The 23,254-nt window shown below is 44.7% G+C and overlaps 1 protein-coding gene across 1 annotated transcript in view; it reads right to left on the minus strand.

Annotated features, from left to right (window-relative positions):
• The window catches only part of LOC146766352 (axonemal central pair apparatus protein HYDIN-like), a 78,223-nt gene extending 61,263 nt beyond the window's left edge, over positions 1–16,960 (minus strand). Inside the window, 13 exon segments of the mRNA XM_085589338.1 lie at positions 410–544; positions 2,313–2,432; positions 5,142–5,267; positions 5,787–5,920; positions 6,049–6,164; positions 6,260–6,320; positions 7,336–7,464; positions 10,407–10,631; positions 10,967–11,100; positions 12,705–13,054; positions 14,048–14,065; positions 15,757–15,834; positions 16,937–16,960. Of these exon segments, the coding sequence (XP_085445464.1) occupies positions 410–544; positions 2,313–2,432; positions 5,142–5,267; positions 5,787–5,920; positions 6,049–6,164; positions 6,260–6,320; positions 7,336–7,464; positions 10,407–10,631; positions 10,967–11,100; positions 12,705–13,054; positions 14,048–14,065; positions 15,757–15,834; positions 16,937–16,960 (1,650 nt within the window).
• Between the last annotated feature and the right edge of the window lie 6,294 nt (positions 16,961–23,254).

The raw sequence follows: 23,254 nt of genomic DNA on the forward strand, positions 1-23,254 counted from the left end.
GGGTGTGAAAAAGCATCATCTTTGCTCCAGCCCCGGGTGAGGCAGAGAAGCTGCTGCCAGTCAGGAAGGAGGAAAGCTCTCTGACCTCTTAATTCCTCTAGTATTTTCCATAATAATTAAGGTCTTTTCACTGTACCTAGAAATGACTGAACATCTGTCAACACCCCTTTGTCATTTTCATACTGTTCCCTATGCACCTTCCCTTGGGAATGCTCAGGAATGTGCAGGGAGGGGAAGCAGAGCCTCTCAGGCCTGGATGCAGTGCCTGACAGCACATGCCAAGGTGTGACTGGCAGCAAGCTGCTTGCCCATGGCCGGGAGCCAAGCTCACAGCATGGAATGGGATGTACCCAGGGTGCAGGGAACAATGACTTTGGAGATAATTCTGTTTTGGCTCCTCCAGTCTCACCTTGTTCTCGTCAGGGGTGAAGCGGATGCGCACATGGGCAGGCACACCCGGCGTCACAACACGGTACACGTTGTTGGAGCACATGAGCTGGAAATAAGGTGAGCTCTCCATGTAGATCTTCACCAGCTGAGGAAACTGCAGGAAAGATATGAAACAATGATTTTACCACTTGTGGAAACAGGATGAGACAAGACCTGTCCGTGCCCTTGTGACATCCCTCCTTGACTCCTTTTCCAAACCACTTTCAGCTGTGGAGGTACAGGCACGTAATTCACAGGGGTGAACTTGAGTCCTTTCTGTCTGGGTCCAGCATTTTGGCCAGGGGCAGTAGGGCAGTGCCTGGTGGGAAGGAAGGGCCAAGCAGGTCAGCACTAGGATAGAGACACAGCACCTGAACCAAGTCATCTGCATATTCAACAAGATCAAAAAACCTGCTGGCTTCTGCCAGCACACAGCCATGCAGTCATGTTCCAGAGGGGGAAGGTGCTGCCTGAAAGTAAAACAGCACATTATCCTGTGGGAAGGAAGAAAATCTCTTCTACCAGATCAGGTTTGGGTAGGGCAGCTCTGGGGATACAGACAAGCAGACAGACCAGCAAGAGAGGAGACCAAACACTGTGCCCTTACTGAGAATAAAAGCAAAGGAAGGAACACAGCAAGACAATTCCTAAACCAAGGTGACGACAAAGAGAATTTAAATGGGCAGTAAAGCAGCAAGGAAGAATCAAAAAATTATGACAGCAATCAACTTGCCAAAAGTGACAGAAACACAGACTGTGCCTATCAACTATGGGCTTCAAAGGCATTTTATGCCTGGAGAAAGATGACCAGCAGTGACTGACATTGTGGTTCCAGCATTTAAAGCCAATCTTGGCTTTCTAGGGGTTCTTGCTGCCTGTGCAGGCAAGCTGGGCTGTTGGGCATTCCTGCCTGCAGCCAGCAAGCCAGGTTCTGCCCTCTAGGATAGACAGACACAGCATACATGCATTTTCTAGCACAGATATCAACCCCTGAGCACCAAAATGCTCTCCAAAAGTCTGAACCAGATGCTTTTGATTCCCTCCTGTCTCTTCCCACCAGGCCACTCTTGGTACAAGCCTTATTTGAGAAACTGTTTCCTTGACTGGAATTCAAATGGTCTCAGTTGTCCTTTTACAGTGGAAGACAACTGCTGACATTTTTCAACTTTTTCTCTCTCAACTCTCTTGGCAAACTACAAAACAATCACAATTTCTTCAAGTGAACAGAAAACCTCCAGGAGCACATGGCTTTGGATGTGCTGTGGTTCTCCAAAGGAACAGCAGAGCACCATGTTGCTTTTGGAAAACCTGAGCAGAGCTGGATGAAGTTTGGTAGGAGCCTGAAATGGCACCTAAAGGCCTCCTCCTACTTCTGCTGTATCAGTCTCATTCCAGGGCTGTTTCAGAATGCATTCCCTGCAGTGCCAAAGCCATTAATGATAAGTGATTCTAGCATAAAGTGGAGAAGTTACAGCCCCTGAGCTTTGACTGTGAGCTGCACAAAGGGAGACAAACAGGCTGAGAAAGGCAGGGATTCCTACAAATTTTAGGAGCCAAGATTACCCAAGGAGACACAGGATGTGGTACAGACTCAAAGCAAAGCATGAGAGCAGGTAAGAACTGCACAGTACTCAACATTCCTATCAATCCAGAGCTTTCAAGAGAAGGAAACTCCTTTGGAATAAATACCATCAATACATGGCCAAAATCAGGGGACAATTCCCTGCACAGGAAATGTCTCAGCTCCATCTTGCAGAACAAAGGTGCTGAGATATTTTCTTCTATATCTCCTGCAGTAGGTAACTTGCTTTGCTGTACACTAGGGGAATTACACCACCCTCCTCTTCCAGCACAATGTTAAACCTTCACACCCCAGCACTTACCTTGCTGTTATTAATGAGAGACACCACCATTTCACAGGCCTCATGGGTAACGAAGTTCTGAAATAACATCTCTGGTGGGGAAACCTGAAACAAGCTCTGTTTCAGGGGAGCTGATGGCAGCTGGAGAGGAAAGAGAGAACACAGAGAGGTTCAGCTGCTGGGAAGAAGGTTCACGAAGGAGAATCTTACACTGACCCCCAGTGAAGTCCAGGCTCTGGGTAAACACGTCTGCCCAGCCCACACTGGGCAAACAGTAGCTCACCTACTGAGCTCTGAGCTGATCAAGAACTGCTGGGCAACACAGAGCAGGTTCAAGGCAAGCAAGGCAAGCTGCTCTTTTGGCATGTATTTCTCCAGGTTTCCTTCTCCAGAATGCCAGGTAGCACTTACCTTAAGCACAGCCCTGTGCCCAGGTGGTCACAGAGCTCTGCGACACTCATGGAGTAGAAAAACCCATGGGTTTACAGGAGTCTCCATGGGAAACAATTCTGAGATGTCCTTTACTCTGAGACAGGGAAACCAAGGCCCACACAACTGCAAGTATCTTTTTTGCTCTAGAACTTAGACATCAGTAAGAAGTAAACAGTACCAAAGGAAGTGTGAGAGATGAGGCGATATCTTGCTAAAGCCAAAAAGTTATTAAGCAAAAGAATGGAATTTGTTGGTTCTATGTGTTGTTTATGGTTTGGATCTGCTCAGGTTGGGTGTTGCAGTGAGAACAGGGTTGAAGACCTGACCAAAAGGAAGTAGGATGAGCGGGGAGGGAACAGGAAAGTTGGTGGTCAGTAGAGAATGGAAGCTCCTGAGTACCCATCCAATAGTAAAGGGGACAGGGACCGCCCCAGCTGGGTACAGAGGGGATAGAAAGATTGCCATTTTCTCCAAAGGTGTGTTTGCTTGTCTCCAGCGGATGGGAGACACGCCCAGCTCAGCTGAATCGGTACTAATAAACAGTTTTCTTTTGCTTGGATGATTTTGTCCCGCTTAATTGTGCTTAAAAGATGGTGCATTTCAAACAGAGGGAATGACAAGAATAAAAAGACAAATGAGGTAAATGCTGAATGAGGATAAGATTCAGTGGTTTTGTTGGTACAGTTGGTTATCTTCTTTTTCCATGTGCTTTAAGAGGGCGCTTTCTTGTAATTATTGCTATCTTATTTAATGCCATTGTAGAGGCATGTCTGGAATGACACAACAGTAGCAAATGCTTCTGGAGCAGAGACATTACTTTATCTGCCTGCTTGGTTCCCAATTGCCAATCCCCCTCCCCGCACAGGTGGTCCACGGACAAAATTGCACCATCCACATCCCGCAAGATCTCTGCATCAGCCTATAAGTCTGGCAACACCTCCCTGATTTCCCCCTTCCATTCGGATTCCCAAATTAAAAGCTCTGCTTGGGTAATTAGGCAGCAGGAACATACTCGGCCGAGGAGAGGGTTGCTTTCAACATGCCTCTAAAATATTCACTTTCGCAGCCGAATTATTTTCGGGATTTGCAGAGATCCTTGCTTGTCTGCTGTGGGATGGAGGACCACTGTGTGAGGAGCCCGCCCCCCCGCCGAGGTGTAAAGGTGACCGGTGCAGCCGAGAAGGCAGGCAGGGAATGGGGCAGCCCGGAGTTCCCACGCTCCCCCCCGCCCCGGAACCCAAAGCGTGGGAACCGGAAGTTGGGTCGTGGGAACCAGGGGAGGAGCCGGAAGGGGCGGGGTCTGGATCAGGGGAGTGGCGTGTGGGCAACTCCCCTCCCCGGGGGTGGAGCCGAGGGGCGGGGTGCTGCATAATTCATTAGAGGAGGAGTTAGGGGGCGGAGACGAGGGAGGGGCGGAGAAATCTCGGGAAAGGAAGGGGTTGGACAATGTCCGGAAGGGGTTTCGGGAGGAGGGGGGATGGGAAGAGGAGGCAAAATTGGCGGGAAAAGCCACGCGGTCGCCGCCATTTTGTGTCCTCGGGCCGCCATTTTGTGCCCTCGGGAAGGAGGGAGAAGGGAAGCCATTTTGGGGATTCGGGGTTAAGGGAGTAGGGGAGAAGGGATTCCTATGTATCTGGGGCAGCTTAAACCCAACAGAATGCTTTCGGCATGGGGTGGAACATAGTGGGGAAGAAGGGGTACAGGGAGGATTCGGGACAGTGCCAGCACTGTCCTGTCGGGGGTCCAGGGAATTCACAGAGGGGCCAGAATCTGCCTGCGAGCTGAGAACACCCGACCTTGGGAGAGAGGGAGAGGAAAGAGGGGTAGGATTTTTAGAACTGGGGATGGGTTTGTCTGCAGATGCTTGTGGCAGACCTTCATAATTATTTTTAATAATATCTCTAATTTGGAAAGCCAGGTGAGTAAATTTAGAGAGAGAGAGATCCGACTGCCGAAGGATCTCCCTCCCCACTTGGTCCCAAAAAGGAGACTTGATATAATTTACCTGCCGAAATTTCAGGGAAGGTCTGAGACAGCCATCGGACAGACTTCTTAATGTCCGATTTTTTAAACTTTTTTTTCCCAACAACAAGGATACCCACAACTTGGGAAAACAATCTCTTCTCCGGCGCAGACAGCTTAGCACCCATGCTGTCAAGTGGAAAAGTGTGCCACAAAAATCAACCACCGGGAAAAAACCCAACTAAAAACAGAAAACTGCCCTGACAGCTTAGCCAAATTGTCCTAAATGCTCCCCACACCCCGGGAAAGGAAGCACCAAAAAAGAAAGTGGGATCTTTCCCCAAAACCCCGGGAGAAAGAAATGCCCACCCACCAAAGGAATCTTTTCCCCGGACCCCGGGGAGAAAGAAACACCCAAAATGGACAGGGCTAAGCCCCGGGGGTCCCCTTACTTACCGAAGAGGGTCCGGTGAGGTCGGGGCAGAAACGAAAAAATCCCGGGAGTAGATCCAGCCGCGGGAGGAAGCCGACTCCGGGGGTGCTGTCCGGAGCTGCCGGTCCTGTCCCCGGGAGCGCCACCCTCTAACACGAGGGTCTGCTCCCACCGGGGCAGCCCGACAGCCAAAAGAGGTTGTAATCCTCGAGTCGGGGAGACTCAGAAGGTCCTCTGCCGTGGGGTCCGTCGCTGCGGGGGGAGCCCAAGTTGGGCGCCGGGCTGCCGCGCTCCCCCCCGATCCTGCCCCGGCTAGCTGTCCGGTGGGGCGAGAGGGGCAAATGAAGCACCCTCCGCTGGACCCCCAGGGGCTTTGGAGAATGCTCCGTGGGTCTTCCGAGCGCTGCTGGACCCCGCGGCGATGAGAGAAGAGAGGCTCCTGGCAGGGGTATAGCCAAGATTTATTGCAGCCCAACCGGAGCTAACAACACCCGAACAATCCTGCTGCCAAGAGCAGCTGACAGGTGCTTGCAGCGCCTTATAACCGGGGAGGGAGGGGAACCGGCTGACCAATGGGGATGGGGTGAGGAGTGGCTCTGGTGTGGGGTGATGTGTATGGGATCCAATGAGGGGCAGACGTAGGAGGGGTCCCCAGACCCCTGTCCAACCACCCGGCACCCAGGGTAGAAGCTTCTAGGTGTCCGGGAGGGGATGCCGAGTGACTGACAGGGCGCCTGGGAGGGGGCAAGGGAGTGGGTAGGCACTTTAGGGGAGGATTGACACGTGGGGTAGGGCGGGAAAACTGGGGGTAAACCAAATAGAACATGGGGGTACAGAGGAGCAAACCATTATATAATAAAACTTATAATAACACAACTCCACAGGAGAATATCTTTGAAGTTCTTTCACAATGTTCAGAGCAACACGTACCGTTCTGGGGGTTGTTGACACAGGCACAGAGAGTGCTGCACACCGAGGACCAGAGCTGATAGCAGGGATCAGTGTTTTCATCTGACACATTCTTCTCAGAGGTGGAGAGAGTTGTTCTGTTAAGGACAATGCAAACAAGTCCCAGAGAGTCAAGGAAACATAGCTGCCAACCAGTCCATTATTTGTCTGTTTGAATTTCAACCCTCTTTACCTGAATAACTGCAGCAGCAGGCTGATGCAGCCTGTATCTCTGACATAGGTTTGCCCATTTTCTAAAAGAGAATACACACAAGACTCCAGAGACAATTGCAATTGCAGACAAAATCTTAACATCAAGTTTAGTTTACATACATACATTCCCTTTCCTAAGCACATATCCTCCCCAGAAGGAAATACAAAATCATATCAACATAATGGTAAACAACCTTTCTATGTCTCTCTCTTTCTATACACTCTCAGAAATTATGGGTTTGCATTGGCAAACTATATTTTTAGAACTAAACCACGTTCTGCTGTTTAAGGAAATCCCAGTGAGCAATGACCTACTGCAACAATTCAGGTTCAGGTACATGCAAACATTCATCTTTATAAACTAACTTCACCAAAACATTACTTATTGAATGTTCCAAATTTTGTACTGCAGAATGGAAAACAGAAAAGGAGTGCTGTTGTAACACAGAAAAAAACCCAACTTACTATTATTTGAAACCAGTACTAAGATGACATAAACAGACATTCTTTTCAAGTTCACACCAGAATCCTTTTTCATTAAAAATAAAATGAGGTCTTCAAACAATGCAGAAGTACACAAAGTCTGTTGGCAATACACTGAAAACAGAAAGTGAAAACCATTAAGTCCTATGTAAGCCACTCATAATCCTAAACTTTTATGTCTCACTTGTGGCCAGTATGTGGGGAGTGGAGGCAGGCAGGACTATGAAGTGACTGAGGGCTTCCCCCCACAGTGAGCTCTACACCAACCAGGACCCTGGCAAGCTTTGCAACAATCCTGCAGCCATTGAACACTTGCTGCTGAGGGAGAGGGGGAGTGCAGGTGTCTGGAAACTTGAAGACACCCTGTGTGCACAAGTCAACAAGGTACTGATCAAATCTGGGGATGGACAGGGCAACTGGCACACCTTCATTGCCCTTGCTCCAACTGACAATCTTGTAGTCTCATTTTGTGAGACCAAAAGAAAATGGAGACAAAGCATGAGCACAAGTAATGACAGGGGCTGTGGTGCACTCAGAAATACAAACAATACTATTTTTTATTATTTGTATTACCATTACTCTCTATAATAATCCCCAATGTAAACAAAGCTGCTTCCTTTACGATGCAATGAGCACTCAACTTGGCAAGGTCATTTATAAACATCAAACCACCAATTTCTCGAAAGTATTCACTCACTTCACCTACAAGAGGAAAAAAGAACAGAAACTTTTGCTTTTGTTTCTCTGCAAAATGAAAGGCTTCTAAGATTTTCCAACGTCTCCAACCTTATGTCCTTTGGACATTTTTACAGTGCCCACCAGTTTCTTAGCATACATGGTGAACACAAATGACTGCATTGTTTCTAAGGAAAAGCCTTCCTTACTGTTTTGTTGGCAAATGGAATAGATAGTGATCAAAGCCTCCTTCTGAGACAGAGGGCAGTCCATCTGATATTTAAGGCATTCAAGCAGTAAATATCAGTTTTCATGTCTAGGAGCAAACACAAAAACCTTCATTAAAATTGTTATATCTTCTATATGTTAATCTAGTCAGTACTACAACAAACCTGTCCCAAATGTAGTGTGCACATGTATTTCAAAAATAGGGGAAAAGGGAGTCAAAACGGAGCTACATCACTTCTATTCAGCCACAAACAACAAACCAAGAAATATTTCTGTCTATAGTTTGTTAGTTGAGCATGATTTCCTTTGCAGAGTAACAGCCTCCTTTTAACATTTCTGGCCTTTATTTACTAGTAACTCTTAGTAAGTCAGATGTCAACTACTAAATAGTAAATTCACAATTGCAAGGTGCATTAAGTGTAAATAATACACAGCCATTAAAATATTCAGAGTGCAAATACAGTTGAAAATCTATGGAGTAGTAAGGAAAGAGCCCAAGAGCACAAGGCTGCTCCATGGTACTTAGTTACAGGAGACATAAATCATGCACCACAGCAGCAGAGCCCTCAGTCAGGTAGTTGGAGACATAACAGAAAATATCCTCATACAACCCTAGGCGGGTAAACAGACTTGGAAAATCTGCTTCTTAGTCTGTAAACCCTTACAAGGTTTGGGGGTTCTTAGAGAAGTTAAAATACAATAACAATGTGGATAAATATTAGCAAATAAAAAAAGACTTTATGGGGGTGTGCTTTACTGTATATGTAGGTTTGTCATTTGATTTACCCTTTGCATATCCAACACAGTATCCAAAATGTGGCAACTAGGAAAAAGCACATTTTCCCAACTGCTCACCACCCCACAACAGGCCTATCACAGTCTACTAAAACTTTGTAAAACTGATGCAGACTATAATGACAACTTATATTAGGTTATCTTACCACACTGATTTATCTGCACATTTTGAGTGTTCATTTTTGTTTTATCTCTGTTCTTGTTCTACAACAGCAAGGAAAAAGTGTTTTCAGTTTTGTTCACATTAGCAGTGTTATGTTAATAATGATGATATATGCAGTATAAATGACATCATTCTTCTAAAATGCACTTTTTCCAGTTTTCTGCTTTTACTCTGGCATCTCACACACACAGTTTCAAGTATTCTTGTATGGCAAAGTTTTCCTTTGGAATCACATTATTTTATAAGAACCCTGCATTTCTAACTACCAGGTTATCATCTGAAAGTGGACATTCTGCAGAAATCAGGTCATTCCATGTTACCATGGAGGGGCACTGTCAGGAAAGAATATCCCCTGCTCTGTGTCACTGATCACAACAAAGCTGATCCAATTTTCCTTACAAGAGTGGCCAACTTTGCCATCAGCCAACAACTGGCACTAAGACCAAGTAATGTTACTTAGGGCGTGAACACTAGAAAACACTCAGCCTCCTGCTGCTCAAGGAGCCACTAAACCATCAGCATTGTTCTGCCAGGACTGATCAAACCAAAGGCTATGAGCACAGAGACATGTTCCTTACAGTGAGAACTCATTAAACTCACCAAAGACATTGTCACATTACACGAACCATGTAACCCACAAAACCCCACAGCGTTGATTCTACACAAACCCAACGTGGCAGCCTCTGAGAGCAGAGCAGCAGAGTGACATTCAGCTTTGGAGGCAGAAAGATGCTCCCTCAAACATGCCCTGTTATAAACGAGAGTTTATTTTAGCCAGATTAAAAAATAAAAATAATTTTATTAGCGGTCAAATTCTATCTAGCCAGCCACACAGAAAGGACAGAGCCGAGCCCGGGGTCGACCCTGGGTGTGCAACAAGGAGTCAGCCTCAGCAGAGGTTTTCCCCTATGCCCACACACCTCCATCCTGGCACAGGCGGTTTTTATAGGGAAAATTCTGCCTGAGGCCAAGGTTTTAGCAATCAGTCCTTTCTTCTATTCGGAGTCCATATGTTAATAAGGATTTCTTTTTGGTGATGAGGAGAAAAATTCAATGTTGGGCGTTTACGGGAAGGCTTCTTTCACATGGATCTGTCTGAGTATTTCCATGATATCCATCTTGGACGATCAGCACAGACGATCAGCAGACAACGGCCCATCTCCCGGCCAAGCCACATCTGTTTACTTGTAAATCAGTTTCCAGTATACACTCAAGTCTCACCTACAAAAAGGCGGGGGAAGGGGGGAGGAACTAATACAACGGGCATGATTTAACAAGCATCCAATATTACATATTTCATACAAGGAATGGCGCGAATTATATTTACTATACATAACAATCCCCCACCTTTTATATTGATTAATTAATTTGCGCCCTAATTTCTACCTCTGTTCATTCTTGAGACTGGCTTTTAGTCTACATTTGGGATATCTTGGTAATTTTTGTAGTTTTGTTCTTTTCCCTTTATTCGCCTTTCAAATTTTGCTAAAGCCTCAGCCGCCCTGCTGTGAGGACTTTCCCCCCATTATACACATACTAATTTTATTCGGATTGTAACACACTGGGTTAGCTTGGAAATAAGCAACAAAGATAGACTCCTGTCTTCCCCCAACCCATACAGTACTGTTACATTCATTACAAACCGGAATTGAGATTTCCCCTGTGCTCCTTCGATGCAGTTGATGAGCTGACTGTCCGTTTTCACGGTATGTTTTTGATTTTCCCTTGAATTTGTATACCCCTTGTTGAGTGTTTGTCTCAAGACACGGTTTATCAGGCTTACCCCTGCTGCAGTTCCATGAGGTGAGGGATAACTTCTCTGGGTATTTATCTCTAAGTTCCCCCTTGAGGCATGTGGCTAGGCTCAGGCTCACTAAGACTACTCCCACTGCTAGGATCCCTCTGCCATTCCCGGCGCCCACTGGGGTGCTTCCAGCGGCGGGGCAAACCATCTTCTTGGCAGCAGGAATCTTCGTCTGTGGTTTCATGTTCAGGCTGAGCTGCATACCTGTTTAGAAATGCCTCCCTGGTGTAGTTCAGCAGAGCCTGTGTGTTGTTCAACCTATGAGACTCAACAATAATAATTTTAATTTTCCAAGTAATTTTTCCCTTAATCCGTTCTAATATGGGAAAACATCAGATTATTGAATTTAATTTGAAACAATCTCAGCCTTGTGGCTATTACCAGAAAACGGATAGTCAGCTCTAACTCCTGCTCAAAGCACTCCCACATAACCCACTTAGTTGGAGCAGTCTAACAGTATTCATAGGGGAAGCATACAAAAAGGATAATAGTTACACTCTGGCCCAGAAAGTTTGATTGGGATGTTTTCAGTCAGTTACTTTGCCATGCAGGGTTATCTTCAGATCTCCAGGGCGGGAGGTGATTTTCCACTCTGGTGCTTGATCCTGGAGTTCGACTTTCTTTATCCTTGATGCGTGTGTCCACCCCTTTTCTGCAGTTCGTATAGCAGTATCTGTGGTCAAAAGAACAATGAAGGGTCCCTCCCAATGAGGCGTTAATGGAGATTCCCTCCATGCTTTTACAAGCACTTTGTCCCCAGGTTGTATTTTATGTATCGAGAAGCTAAGAGGACTGTGCTGCATGATCACCCCCTGCTTTCGCAATTCTTCAAGATTCTTATTTAATGCTATTAGGTATGGTTGTATTTGTGTATCCTCTAATCTCGGATGCCCTACAGGCATACCGTGGGTATAAGGCATCCCATATAACATTTCAAAAGGTGAAAGTCCTGTTTCAGAGTGAGGCATAGTCCTTATATTTAATAAGGCCAACGGGAGGCATTTTGTCCATGACATTCTTGTTTCTAACATCAGTTTGGCTAATTGGGCTTTTAGTGTTTGATTCATCCTCTCAACTTGTCCTGAGCTCTGGGGGTGCCACGGGGTGTGGTATTCCCACCGAATGCCTAAAGCATATGCCAATTGCTTAATAATTTTTGATGTGAAATGTGTTCCCTGGTCTGAATCAATGTAGCTTACTAACCCATATCGTGGTATAATTTCTTCCAATAAGATTCTTGACACTGTTTGGGCTGTAGCCCGAGAGCTTGGGAAAGCCTCTACCCAGTGGGTTAGTTTGTCCACTATGACTAATAGGAATTTGTATCTCCCGACCTTAGGTAGATCAGTGAAATCTACCTGGACCCTTTCAAAGGGCCGGTAAGCTGCTGGGCGACTCCCCATTGTTAACTTTTGGGAGTTTGCTCGATTTATTTTTCTGCAAATTATACACCCCTGTACCTCTTGTTTAGCCAATTCATAAATACCTCTACAGCCAAAGAATCTTAGGAATTGTTCTGCCAGAGCTCGGGCTCCCCAGTGTGTTTGTTGATGTAATCTTTTTAAAATTTTCCTGGTGTATTCCTTTGATAACAATTCCCGCCCGTCTGATAGCTTCCACTTACCTTCTTCTAACCGTCCCCCCATCTCTTGATAAGCCTTTATCTCTTTTTCAGAGGGGTGGTGGGGGAATTATTCTTGAGCTTTTCCTTTCCCAAGTTCTGGGGTACTCAGTTTTAACAAAGCAGCACTCTTTGCCTCTTTGTCGGCTAAATTGTTTCCTCGAGTCCTGAATTGCATCCCAGTTTGATGTCCCTTTACATGGACCACAGCAGTAGCTTCTGGTCCCCTGATGGCTCTTAGGATTTGTCTAATTATTTCTTCATGAATTAGCCCTTTTCCCCGTGTGTTTAGCAGACCCCTTTCTTCCCATATTTTTCCAAAGGTGTGTACTACCCCAAATGCGTATTTGGAGTCAGTGAAAATTGTTCCCTTTTTCCCTTCAAGTCCCAGCAGAGCCCTGTATACTGCATACAGCTCACAGGCCTGAGCCGACCACCCTGCACTCAGGGGCCCGGATTCTACCACCCTTCCAGTCTTCCCGTCTATGACTGCATATCCTGACTTTCTTTTACCTTCCACAATTTTTGCAGAACCGTCCACAAACCATTTTTCCCATTCTTCGAGTTCTTCTTCTTCCAAATCTGGTCATATTTTGGTCTGTAATTCTACTATCTCAGCACAGTTATGGAGGGGGTCCCCTGGGACTGCCCCAAACAGGAATTGGGCAGGATTTTGTGCCGGGGTAGTCTTTAGCTCCAGGTCCTGGGAGTGGATTAGGATGGCTTCATATTTCAGAAGCCTGGCATCTGTCAGCCACTTGTCAGCTTTTTGCTGCAAGATGCTTCTTACATTATGGGGGGAGTAGATGGTTAATGAAGCCCCGAACATTACCTTTTTGGCTTCTTCCACTAATATTGCTACTGCCACAATTGCTTGTAAGCAAGTGGGCCACCCCCTGCTGACAGGGTCCAGGCGCTTGGATAGATATCCGACTGGTTTCTTGGCCCCTGCCCAGTCCTGGGTCAGAACCCCGTGGGCAGTGTGGTTACTAACAGCCACAAAGAGCTGAAAGGGCCTTTTTATGTCAGGGAGACTTAGTACTGGAGCTGCTATGTATGGAGAGTTTTGTGGATGAATGGCTTCGTGAGAAAGGACATGACTACGTGCAGTTAGTGAAGCAGTAGCTGAAAATTGCACAGTGCAGCAATAGCAGATGTAGCAATAATATCTTATGTCCTTGGCTAAGCTGGTTCCCAACAGTAGAATGTTCAGCAAAAAGATAAATGTAAGGGAAAACAAAGCAAGCTTAGAAAGCTCCAAAGGCGGGATTGACCTGTTTTTCATACACCAATGATGAGCTTAAATTTTGCAATATGCATAAGCTTCATTATAACGGGTATAACTATACATGTGTGCTTGAAATAAACTGAGACTTGTTGACATTATAGAATGGATTTGTCTCCCGTCATTTTTCCACAAAATGGTGACCCGATCGACGTGATAGGCACCACGGTGGAGTGACGAAAAAGGGTTCGGGTCCTGATGCAGCCAGGACGGCAAAAGTGCTGAACTGAAATAGAGTGCACCGTGCCCCAGGTGACTGCAGAGGCAAGCCTGGCCGATACGTGCTGCCGACGGCCTCGGAGGGCTGCAACAGCGCTGACAATATAGGTATGGAGAGGCAAGCAGCATATGATTTATTTACTGCATTCTTGCAGAGAAGGCAGATTAAAGGCATTGATTTGCAAAAAGATCTGCCAGGGTTATTAACATATGGGTATTCTAAGGGGTTCTTTGTAAATCCTCATACAGTACATGAGTTGTCTGAGTGGCATAAGTTCGGGGATAAAGTGTGGGAGGAAGTTTTAGATGATGATAAGACAGCTAAAAAGTTGGGAAAGTGGTGGAAGGTAGTTCACAATGAGTTATTACAACATCAGTCAGAAAAGAAAGCTGCCGAGCAGAGAACTTCAGCACTAGAGAAAAATAGAGGTTTTAGCAGGGAGGATTGGTTGCCTGGTGTTTCCATGCCACCTGCTGTGTCTACAGTGGAGTTACCTCCATTGCGACCTGTTTCTGAGGACACAGAAACAGAGTCACGTTGTGAGCCCACGGCTCCTCCAGCCCCCTCAGAACAGAAATCGACAGTTTGTCAAAGTTTGTCTGTCAGTAAGCCGACCCCTAGGGCAGAGTCTGACCTAACGGAGGCTCTGGCCAGGGAACGGAGGGAAGTTTGGGCGACTTTGGCAAGAGAGGAGCTGGACAAAGGAGATGGGCAGGCTTTGGAATTAGCAGCGGAACTGGCTTGTCCTGTAATTTTTCAGCAGCAGGCAGGCGGAGGGTTAACAGCTCAGATTACACCGTTAGATTGGAAGTTGTTGTCACAGTTGCGAGCTACAGTGAGTCAATTTGGAGTTACTAGTGAACCGGCTAGGCAGATATTGGATTATGTTTGGAGTACTAATATATTGCTACCAGGAGATTGTAGAAGTCTTGCTAAGCTTATTTTCTCGCCGCATCAGAGGCTTTTGTTTGGTGCACACTGGCAGGCAGAAGTTAATGAAGCTGTAGCTATACAAAGGCAGCCTGGAGATCCTCTTCATGGAGTAACTGTAGATGAATTGATGGGCTTAGGACCATATTTTCGCACTGAGGCACAAGCTATGCTAGGACCTGAGAAGTGTCGAGAGGCAATGCGACTGGCTCGAAGGGCTATAGATAAGGTGAAAGACCCGGGAGGTTTGCCAGCGTATATGGGAATTAAACAAGGAAGGGATGAGACTTTTGGAGCGTTTATTGATAAGGCAGCGGCAGCAATAGAGAGAGCTGGAGTGCCTGAGTTTATGCATGGATCATTGTTGAAGCAGTGTGCTTTGCAAAATTGTAATGCTTCTACAAGAAGTGTGTTAAACACATTAGGAGCTAATTGGACTATAGAAGATGCACTAGAGAGGATGGCTACTATACCAATGGGGCAGCAGGCATTTTTAGTTGAGGCTATTAAAGAGCTGGGGGAGGGATTAAAAGAGCAGGCAAAAGCTTCACAGACACAAGTGTTAGATGCTCTTGCACCCCTCCAAGCGTCAGTAGCAACCCAGGGAAATGTTTACGGCAGCCGTATGAGATGTTTCCGATGTGGAGGGACAGGACACGTTCGGCGAGAATGCTCTGCTGCTGGAATATGGTGTCCTAAGTGCAAATCGGATACTCATAACATTGCTGCCTGTAAGAGGAGACCGGGAAACGCCCGAAACAGCGCGAACAAGAGCAGCCGCGCTCCGACACAAATAGCTGCTCCAGCCTTTCCAACAGGACATCTTGCGTCCAGCCACAAGAGAGAGCCTCGGGATGGACTTGGCAGCTGCAGTAGAAGTGACTTTAATGACACCACAGCCACAGAAGGTCCCCACTGGAGTTAATGGACCTATTATAATAGAGGGCAGGACAATGGGAGCTTTGTTATTGGGAAGATCATCGGCCTCTATGCTTGGATTATTTGTGCTGCCTGGTGTCATTGATGCAGACTATACTGGTGAAATTATGATTATGGTTCATACTCCATTTCCTCCTATTGGGATTAATAAAGGACAAAGGATCGTTCAATTGGTTCCTCTGGAGCAAGTTACTAAGGCTGTATCCTCACGGAAAAGCCGTGGAGGAGATGGATTTGGATCTACAGGAGGCTTGACTCTATTAACTTTGGATCTGAATGACAGACCAAGAAAAGAGGTTTTGTTGGAGTATAAGGGACAAAAATGCATGCTTACAGGTTTGCTGGACACGGGTGCTGATTCAAGTATTATTGCACCAGTGTTGGCCTGCACATTGGCCCTTACAGCCAGCTGCTACAGCAGTAACAGGAGTTGGAGGTTTAACTCTTGCAAGTCGCTCGCCACCTCTTACTGTCTCAATAGATGGTAAAGTCATAAAGGCAATATTTTCTGTTGTTCAGTTACCACCTACGGTGCAATGCCTAGTTGGGCGAGACATTTTAACACAGTTAGGGGTTGTCCTGACAAATGAGCACCCTTTGGGATAATAGCCATTGCTTGGACTTTCCCGATTCCCATAATTTGGAAAAGTGATGAGCCTATATGGGTAAAGCAATGGCCTTTAAAAAGGGAAAGTCTGCAACATGCTCATGCCTTGGTCATTGAACAATATCAACAAGGGCATCTGAAATTGTCTACAAGTCCTTGGAATACCCCTATCTTTGTAATAAAGAAAAAGTCAGGGAAATATCGCTTGTTACATGACTTGCGGGAGGTTAATAAACAGATGGAGCCAATGGGTGCACTACAGTCAGGTCTGCCTAATCCAGCAATGTTACCTGAAGGATGGCCTCTATTGATAATAGATCTCAAAGATTGCTTTTTTACAATAGCTTTGCATGACAGGGATACAAAGCGCTTTGCATCTACTTTGCCAGCTCTGAACAGAGAAGGTCCAGATCAAAGATTTGAATGGACGGTTTTGCCTCAGGGTATGCATAACAGCCCTACTTTATGTCAGCTTTACGTAGATTCTGCATTACAACCATTGAGGCAACAGTGGCCACAAGCTATCAGTTATCACTATATGGATGATATTTTGATTGCTCAGCCTAAATCATTTACGAGTCAACAGGTTAAACATGTACAAAACTTGCTGGGACGTTTTCAGCTTGTTGTGGCCCCAGAGAAAATACAGTTAACTTCTCCTTGGAAATACTTGGGATGGACATTGTCTCAAAGCTTGGTAACGCCTCAGAAATTAGAACTGAAAACACAGATTGTTACTTTAAATGATGCTCAGAAATTACTAGGTGATTTACAATGGCTTAAACCTATAGTGGGCCTTCCAAATGAACTGTTAGATTCTCTTAGACCCTTATTGAAGGGCACAGACCCAACAGCACCAGTGACCCTTAATCCTCAGCAGAAAAGAACTCTTCAGCAAATTACAGACTGTGTGGTTCAGGGTCGTGTACATCGGCGAATACTGGGAATCCCGCTTAATCTCACTATATGGTGTGGTGAAAAACATTTGCTGGGAGCTTTAACCCAGCTAGACACAAAAACGGGGGAGATAAGGGTGTTGGAATGGCTATCCCCTCCACTTCAGCAAACAAAGACTTTAATTCAAAAAATTGAACTGTTAGCAGCTTTGATAAAACGAGGTCGTGCGAGAATTTTGCAGGTTGATGGGCGAGAGCCTGAATTAATACAGATTCCAATGAAAAAGGACTCTTTACAATGGTATTTGTTCAATAGTGAAGAACTGCAGGAAGCTCTGCTAGGAATAGGAGGTGCTGTCATAACTGAAAGTATTAAAAAATCCTCCATTACAGTGGATTGGAAAATTGAGTTGGATGGTTCGGCCACAGAGAGAAAAGGAGCCAATTCCTGGTGCAATAACAGCATACACAGATGCAGGGAAGAGGTCAAGAACAGCAGCAATTACATGGCAGGAGCAGGGAGTTTGGAATCATGAAATTCTCACTGCAAATGACTCAGATACCCTTCAGACCTTGGAGTTAGCAGCTGTGGTTTGGGCTCTAACAGTCCTGAAGGGGCCTTTGAATATTGTTACAGATTCCTTGTATGTAGTTGGTGTTGTGGAAAGAATAGAGGATGCTGCTATCAAGGAAGTACAAAATCAGAGACTATTTGAACTGTTCATACAACTTCAAAAAGCAGTAAAAATCCAAGAACATCCTTATGCTATCATTCATATAAGAAGTCACAAATGGGAAATTGGCTTAGGAGAGGGTAATGCCCGGGCAGATAAGCTCGTCACAGTGACTCAAACTTCTCCTTTATCAGGGCAAATGCTTGCTATGGAGGCACATTCTATGTTTCATCAGAATGCAAAAGGGTTACAACGGGAGTTTGGAATGCTACTGCTATAGTGAGAGCTTGTCCTACCTGTAGTCATCATAATGGGGGTCATGGCATGGGATGGGGAGTTAACCCACGAGGTCTTTCATCTAATGAACTCTGGCAGATGGATGTTACTCATGTAAATAGTTTTGGTCGCTTGAAATATGTTCATGTTACTATAGATACATATAGTAAATACATCTGGGCAACAGCTCAAGCTGGAGAAAAAGCATTACATGTTATAAGGCATTTGTGTAGTTGTTTTGCAGTAATGGGAGTGCCAAAGCAGATTAAGACAGACAATGGTCCTGCATACATTGGTGGCAGGGTGAATAGATTTTTAAAATCATGGGGAATTAAGCACATTACAGGAATAGCACATTCTCCCACTGGACAAGCAATTGTAGAAAGGGCAAATGGAACTTTGAAGAGATATCTGGAAAAACATAGAGAGATTGGAGATGTTCAGGAAAGATTAATGAAAGTGCTCTTTGTTCTTAATCATTTGTGTGTATTTGGGGATTCAGAGGCACCACCTGCAATGGTACATTATGGACAAAAAGAAATAAGCAAAAAGGGCAAAGAAGTATGGGTCAGGTATAGGGACCCTAAAACAGGTATTCGGCAGAACCCAGCAAAGGTCCTATATTGGGGAAGGGGATATCTTTGTGTTTCCACCCCTACAGGTTCACTCTGGGTGCCAGCAAAGTGGACCAAACCAGCTCTGGATGAGTCGTCTCTTAGCTCGCCTGACGGATCAGGACCAGAGGAGAATTGAAGAGAAGCTGATTCGCACAGTGGGACCTATTCTTCAAGAGATAAGAGGACTTTCCCCAGTGATTGATCAATTTTTGCCTTCAGAGTTAACTTTTACGGCAATTGTTACAGCTATTGAGGCTTTACAGACTGTTCATATTCCAGGACCAAAGAATCCTGAGTGTCTTAGTTGTGGGAATTTTAATTGTAACAGTTGGATTGCTTTTGTTTGTGGGGGTTGTGGAAAAACATACTGGGAAGATCAAGTATTTTTAAAACGACTTTTTTGGTGTAAACATTGTGACTTTCGAAAACGAGGAGATTCTTGGCAGAAAGATTTAATACGAGACACAGGCTTAGGAGTTGCTATAGCTTTACAGTTATTTGAAGCACCAGAACAAAAGATATTAGCTTTTTATAGGTGGGAAGCAGAACACGCTTGTGATAGATTAATTAAGCAAGCAAATTCAAAAGTTTTATCAACAAGGTGTCAAAAGCAAGTGAAGGTATCTATAAGATCTTATTTAGGAAAACCAGTAGTAGGAAATCCAGACATAGAATTAGATAAGCTTATTAAATATGCGCAGACATTAAAATTAAAATTCAAGCAAAAGAAATCATGAGGGCGATAAGGTGGATAATTTATCTTGTTCTTTTGACTAATCTTTGTCACGGACTAATACAATTTAATCAGCCCAGAGAAAATATTTGGGTAACCTTGGCTAACATGACTAATCAAAGTTCGCTATGCCTTAGCTTGGGAGGAGTGACAAATCCATTTCGTACCTGCCTAACAGGTGTTCCTGTCTGGAGACCAGAAGAATTTTGTGGATTAATAAGGAATCAGATGCTTTGCAAAAATCTTGCAAAGGTGAAAGGGCCAGACAAGAATATTGGTTACACAGAAGCTCAACGAGATGGCTATAGGCAATGTTTGTTGGTACTGTCACTTAAAGAAACATTGCAATCTCCACCAGAAGAATTAGATCTCTTTGGAAGTGCTAATGCTAGTTTAGGGAATGTTTCAACAGGAGGATGGTTTAGCTTTGTTCCATTGAATTTGCAGAGTGTAAATAACCCAAGAAACAAATGGGCTTCTCTGGACTCTTCACTGGACTCAGGTAGGGTAGCATCACAGTTATATTCTAACTGTGATGGTTCCAAGATAACGAAACCCTTAAGGTTGCCAAAGGGTGTATTTTTGATCTGTGGAGATAGAGCTTGGAATGGAATACCAGTAAAACCACAAGGGGGACCCTGTTACCTAGGAAAGCTAGCGCTGTTCCATCCTAATATATCATTGCTAATGCAATGGGACAGGCTAGGGAAGACAAGGAAGAGACGTGATGTGCATGACTTAGAATGTGATCAGGTTGGACAACCTCAATTTTGGAGTACTTTAAAACAGGTAATAGTGGCAACCCTGTTACCAGGAGGAGCTGCCAAAAAGGCTATGGTGTTAGCTGAACAATTGGGATGCTGGACTAAAGATGAACTTAACAAAACATCAGAGGTTTTAGCTATGCTTGCTATGGATGTACAAAGTGTAAAGCATGCTGTACTACAGAACAGAGCAGCAATTGATTTTTTGTTGTTAGCCCAGGGACATGGATGTGAGGAATTTGAAGGAATGTGTTGCATGAATCTCTCTGATCATTCTGTATCAATACATGCTAAGATTAAAGAACTACAACAGGGCCTTCATCAATTAAAAGAAGAAGATGGTCTGGGGATAGAAGAATGGCTTAAAGGTTTAGGGATCGGTCCTTGGCTAAGAACTTTTATCATGTATGCAGTAGGAATCTTGATTGTTGTTTTCCTACTCTTGCTGATTTTGCCCTGCCTGTTTAACTGTCTTCAGAAGCTGGTAGAACGCATGGTTCAAAAGATGTGGACAACTAACTTAATGGTCCAAAACAAAAACGGGGGAAATATGGAGAGTTTTGTGGATGAATGGCTTCGTGAGAAAGGACATGACTACGTGCAGTTAGTGAAGCAGTAGCTGAAAATTGCACAGTGCAGCAATAGCAGATGTAGCAATAATATCTTATGTCCTTGGCTAAGCTGGTTCCCAACAGTAGAATGTTCAGCAAAAAGATAAATGTAAGGGAAAACAAAGCAAGCTTAGAAAGCTCCAAAGGCAGGATTGACCTGTTTTTCATACACCAAGGATGAGCTTAAATTTTGCAATATGCATAAGCTTCATTATAACGGGTATAACTATACATGTGTGCTTGAAATAAACTGAGACTTGTTGACATTATAGAATGGACTTGTCTCCCGTCATTTTTCCACAGCTATGCGGGTCTCTTTTAATCCTTGGTAACTCTCTTCGTCTTTTTCAGTCCACTTAAGTCTGTCTGTGGTAAGTTTGTCATATAAAAACCTTACCATTTCACTGTATCTTTCGATCTATTGTCTGCAATGCCCAAAAGTCCCAGCAATTGCCTGATTTCTCTTTTTGTCTTAGGGGAGGGTAATGCAATTATTCCTGCCACCCGGTCTGGATCTAATTTCTTTTTCCCTTTTGTCAGCCAGTGCCCCAAATATTTTACTTCAGGTTCAGTGAATTTTAATTTAGACTTTGAAACCTTTAACCCTTGTCCTCCCAGGAAGTTTAATAAAGTTATGGTTCCAGCCCTGACTTCTTCCTCCTTAGAGCCGGCTACCAATAAGTCATCTACATATTGCAATAGTTTGGTCCCGGGGACTGGCACAAATTCACTGAGCACCTTTTCAAGGGCCTGACCGAAAAGATTTGGTGAGTCTACAAACCCTTGAGGGAGGGAAGTCCATCTTAGTTGTTGTTTTCTGTGGGTGTCTGGATCCTCCCATTGGAAGGCAAAATAATCACGACTTTCCTCAGCTAGAGGACAAGTCCAGAAGGCATCTTTTAGGTCGATCACACTATACCATTTATCATCCGGGGACACATTGTTCAGCAAAGTATATGGATTAGAGACCGTGGGAAATAGGGTTTCTGTTCTTTGATTTACTGCTCTTAAGTCTTGTACTAGCCGATAATTACCATCTGATTTTTGAACTGCCAAGATAGGTGAATTATGTCTTGACATGCAAGGCTCTAAGGTGCCTCTTTTTATTAAATCTTCGATTATTTGTTTTAATCCTTTTCTTCCCTCTAGAGGGATGGGATATTGCTTTACATATGGGGTCTTCTGGTCTCTCAATTTCAATGTGGATTGGTTCCATGTCTAATTTTCCAGCTTCCTCGGGAGTGTGCCAGACCCTGGGATCAATTTTATTTTCATCTTCGGTAGTTAGGTTGTATAAACTTACTGTGAGTTGTGAGTCTTTTGCAATTATACTTATTCCTAATGTTACCATAAAATCCCTTCCCAGTAAATTGTATTCTGTTTCTTCCACTAATAAAATATCTCCAACACAGATTTTATTATCCGATTCTATTTCTACATTTTTTAGGATAGGGACCTGAAAAGGTTCTCCTTTTGCCCCGATCACAGTCATAAAATCTTTACCTTTGATGCACCCAGGAGGTAGTTGTTTGACTGTGGTTTTTTCTGCTCCAGAGTCAACTAAAAAGGTTAGTTCTTGTTTTTGGGGTCCAACCTTTAATTTTATCAAGGGCTCTCTAGATGTCCTTGGCCCCAGATTGTAAAGCCCCTGACACCTCTATTCCTCTTGAAAGACTATTTCATCCTTTATTCGTTTCTTACAATCCCTCTTGAGGTGTCCTTTCTTTTTACAGTAAAAACATTCAGGAGCACTTACCCGTTTCTTTGTCTTTTGTGTGTGCACCGGCTTTCCCTGGTGCCCCGGGGCTGGAGATGACGTCCCAGCCGTTTGTGCTTGTGCTTCCCTTACTGCTGCCACCAACACCCTGGCTTGTGTCTTTTGTTTTTCCTCATCCCTCCTCATATATACCTTTTGTGCTTCACTCAATAGTTGTTGTAAACTTCTTTCTTGCCAATTATCTATTTTTTCTAACTTCCTCCGAATGTCTTCCCATGATTTAGCCACGAATTGTGCTTTTAAAAGGACCGCCCCCACGGGGGATTCAGGGTCTGTACCAGAATACATTTGAAGGCTTTTCCTGAGCCTCTCCAGCCACTCAGTAGGAGTTTCATCCTTCCCCTGGCATTCCCCTAATGCCTTGCTAATGTTTTGTCCCTTGGGGACTGCTCCCCGAATACCTTGTATTACCATGTTCCTTAATCCGATCATTTTTGCTCGGTCTGCCTCCGCCTGAGCGTTCCATGACGGTCTTTGTTCTGGCCACTTTTCCACCCCGCTCCCACCCTGGGGGTTTCTGAATTCCCAATCCTTTATGGCAGCCTGCCTTATCATAGCTCGTTCTTCAGCATTAAACAAAGATCTTAATATAGCCGAGATGTCATCATATGAATATATACTATTTCCCAAAAATTCATCTAACCTCTCCGCCACACCCAAAGGGTCATCCATTAATTTCCCCATTTCCTTTTTGAAAGCCCTTACATCCCCGGTGTCGATGGGAACATTTACAAACCCGATGATTCCGGGAGCTGTGGGGACTTCCCTTAAAGGGTATAGATTAGGTCTGTCCCTTTCTCTCCTCGTTTTCTGCCGGGTCCTACTGGCAGGAGGAGATGTGTTTTCCCCGTTGTGGTGTGTGTGTGTGTGCGTGTGT

The sequence above is a fragment of the Lonchura striata genome, chromosome 11 (genome assembly GCF_050655825.1).
Source record: "Lonchura striata isolate lonStrDom1 chromosome 11, ASM5065582v1, whole genome shotgun sequence".
NCBI lineage: Eukaryota > Metazoa > Chordata > Aves > Passeriformes > Estrildidae > Lonchura > Lonchura striata.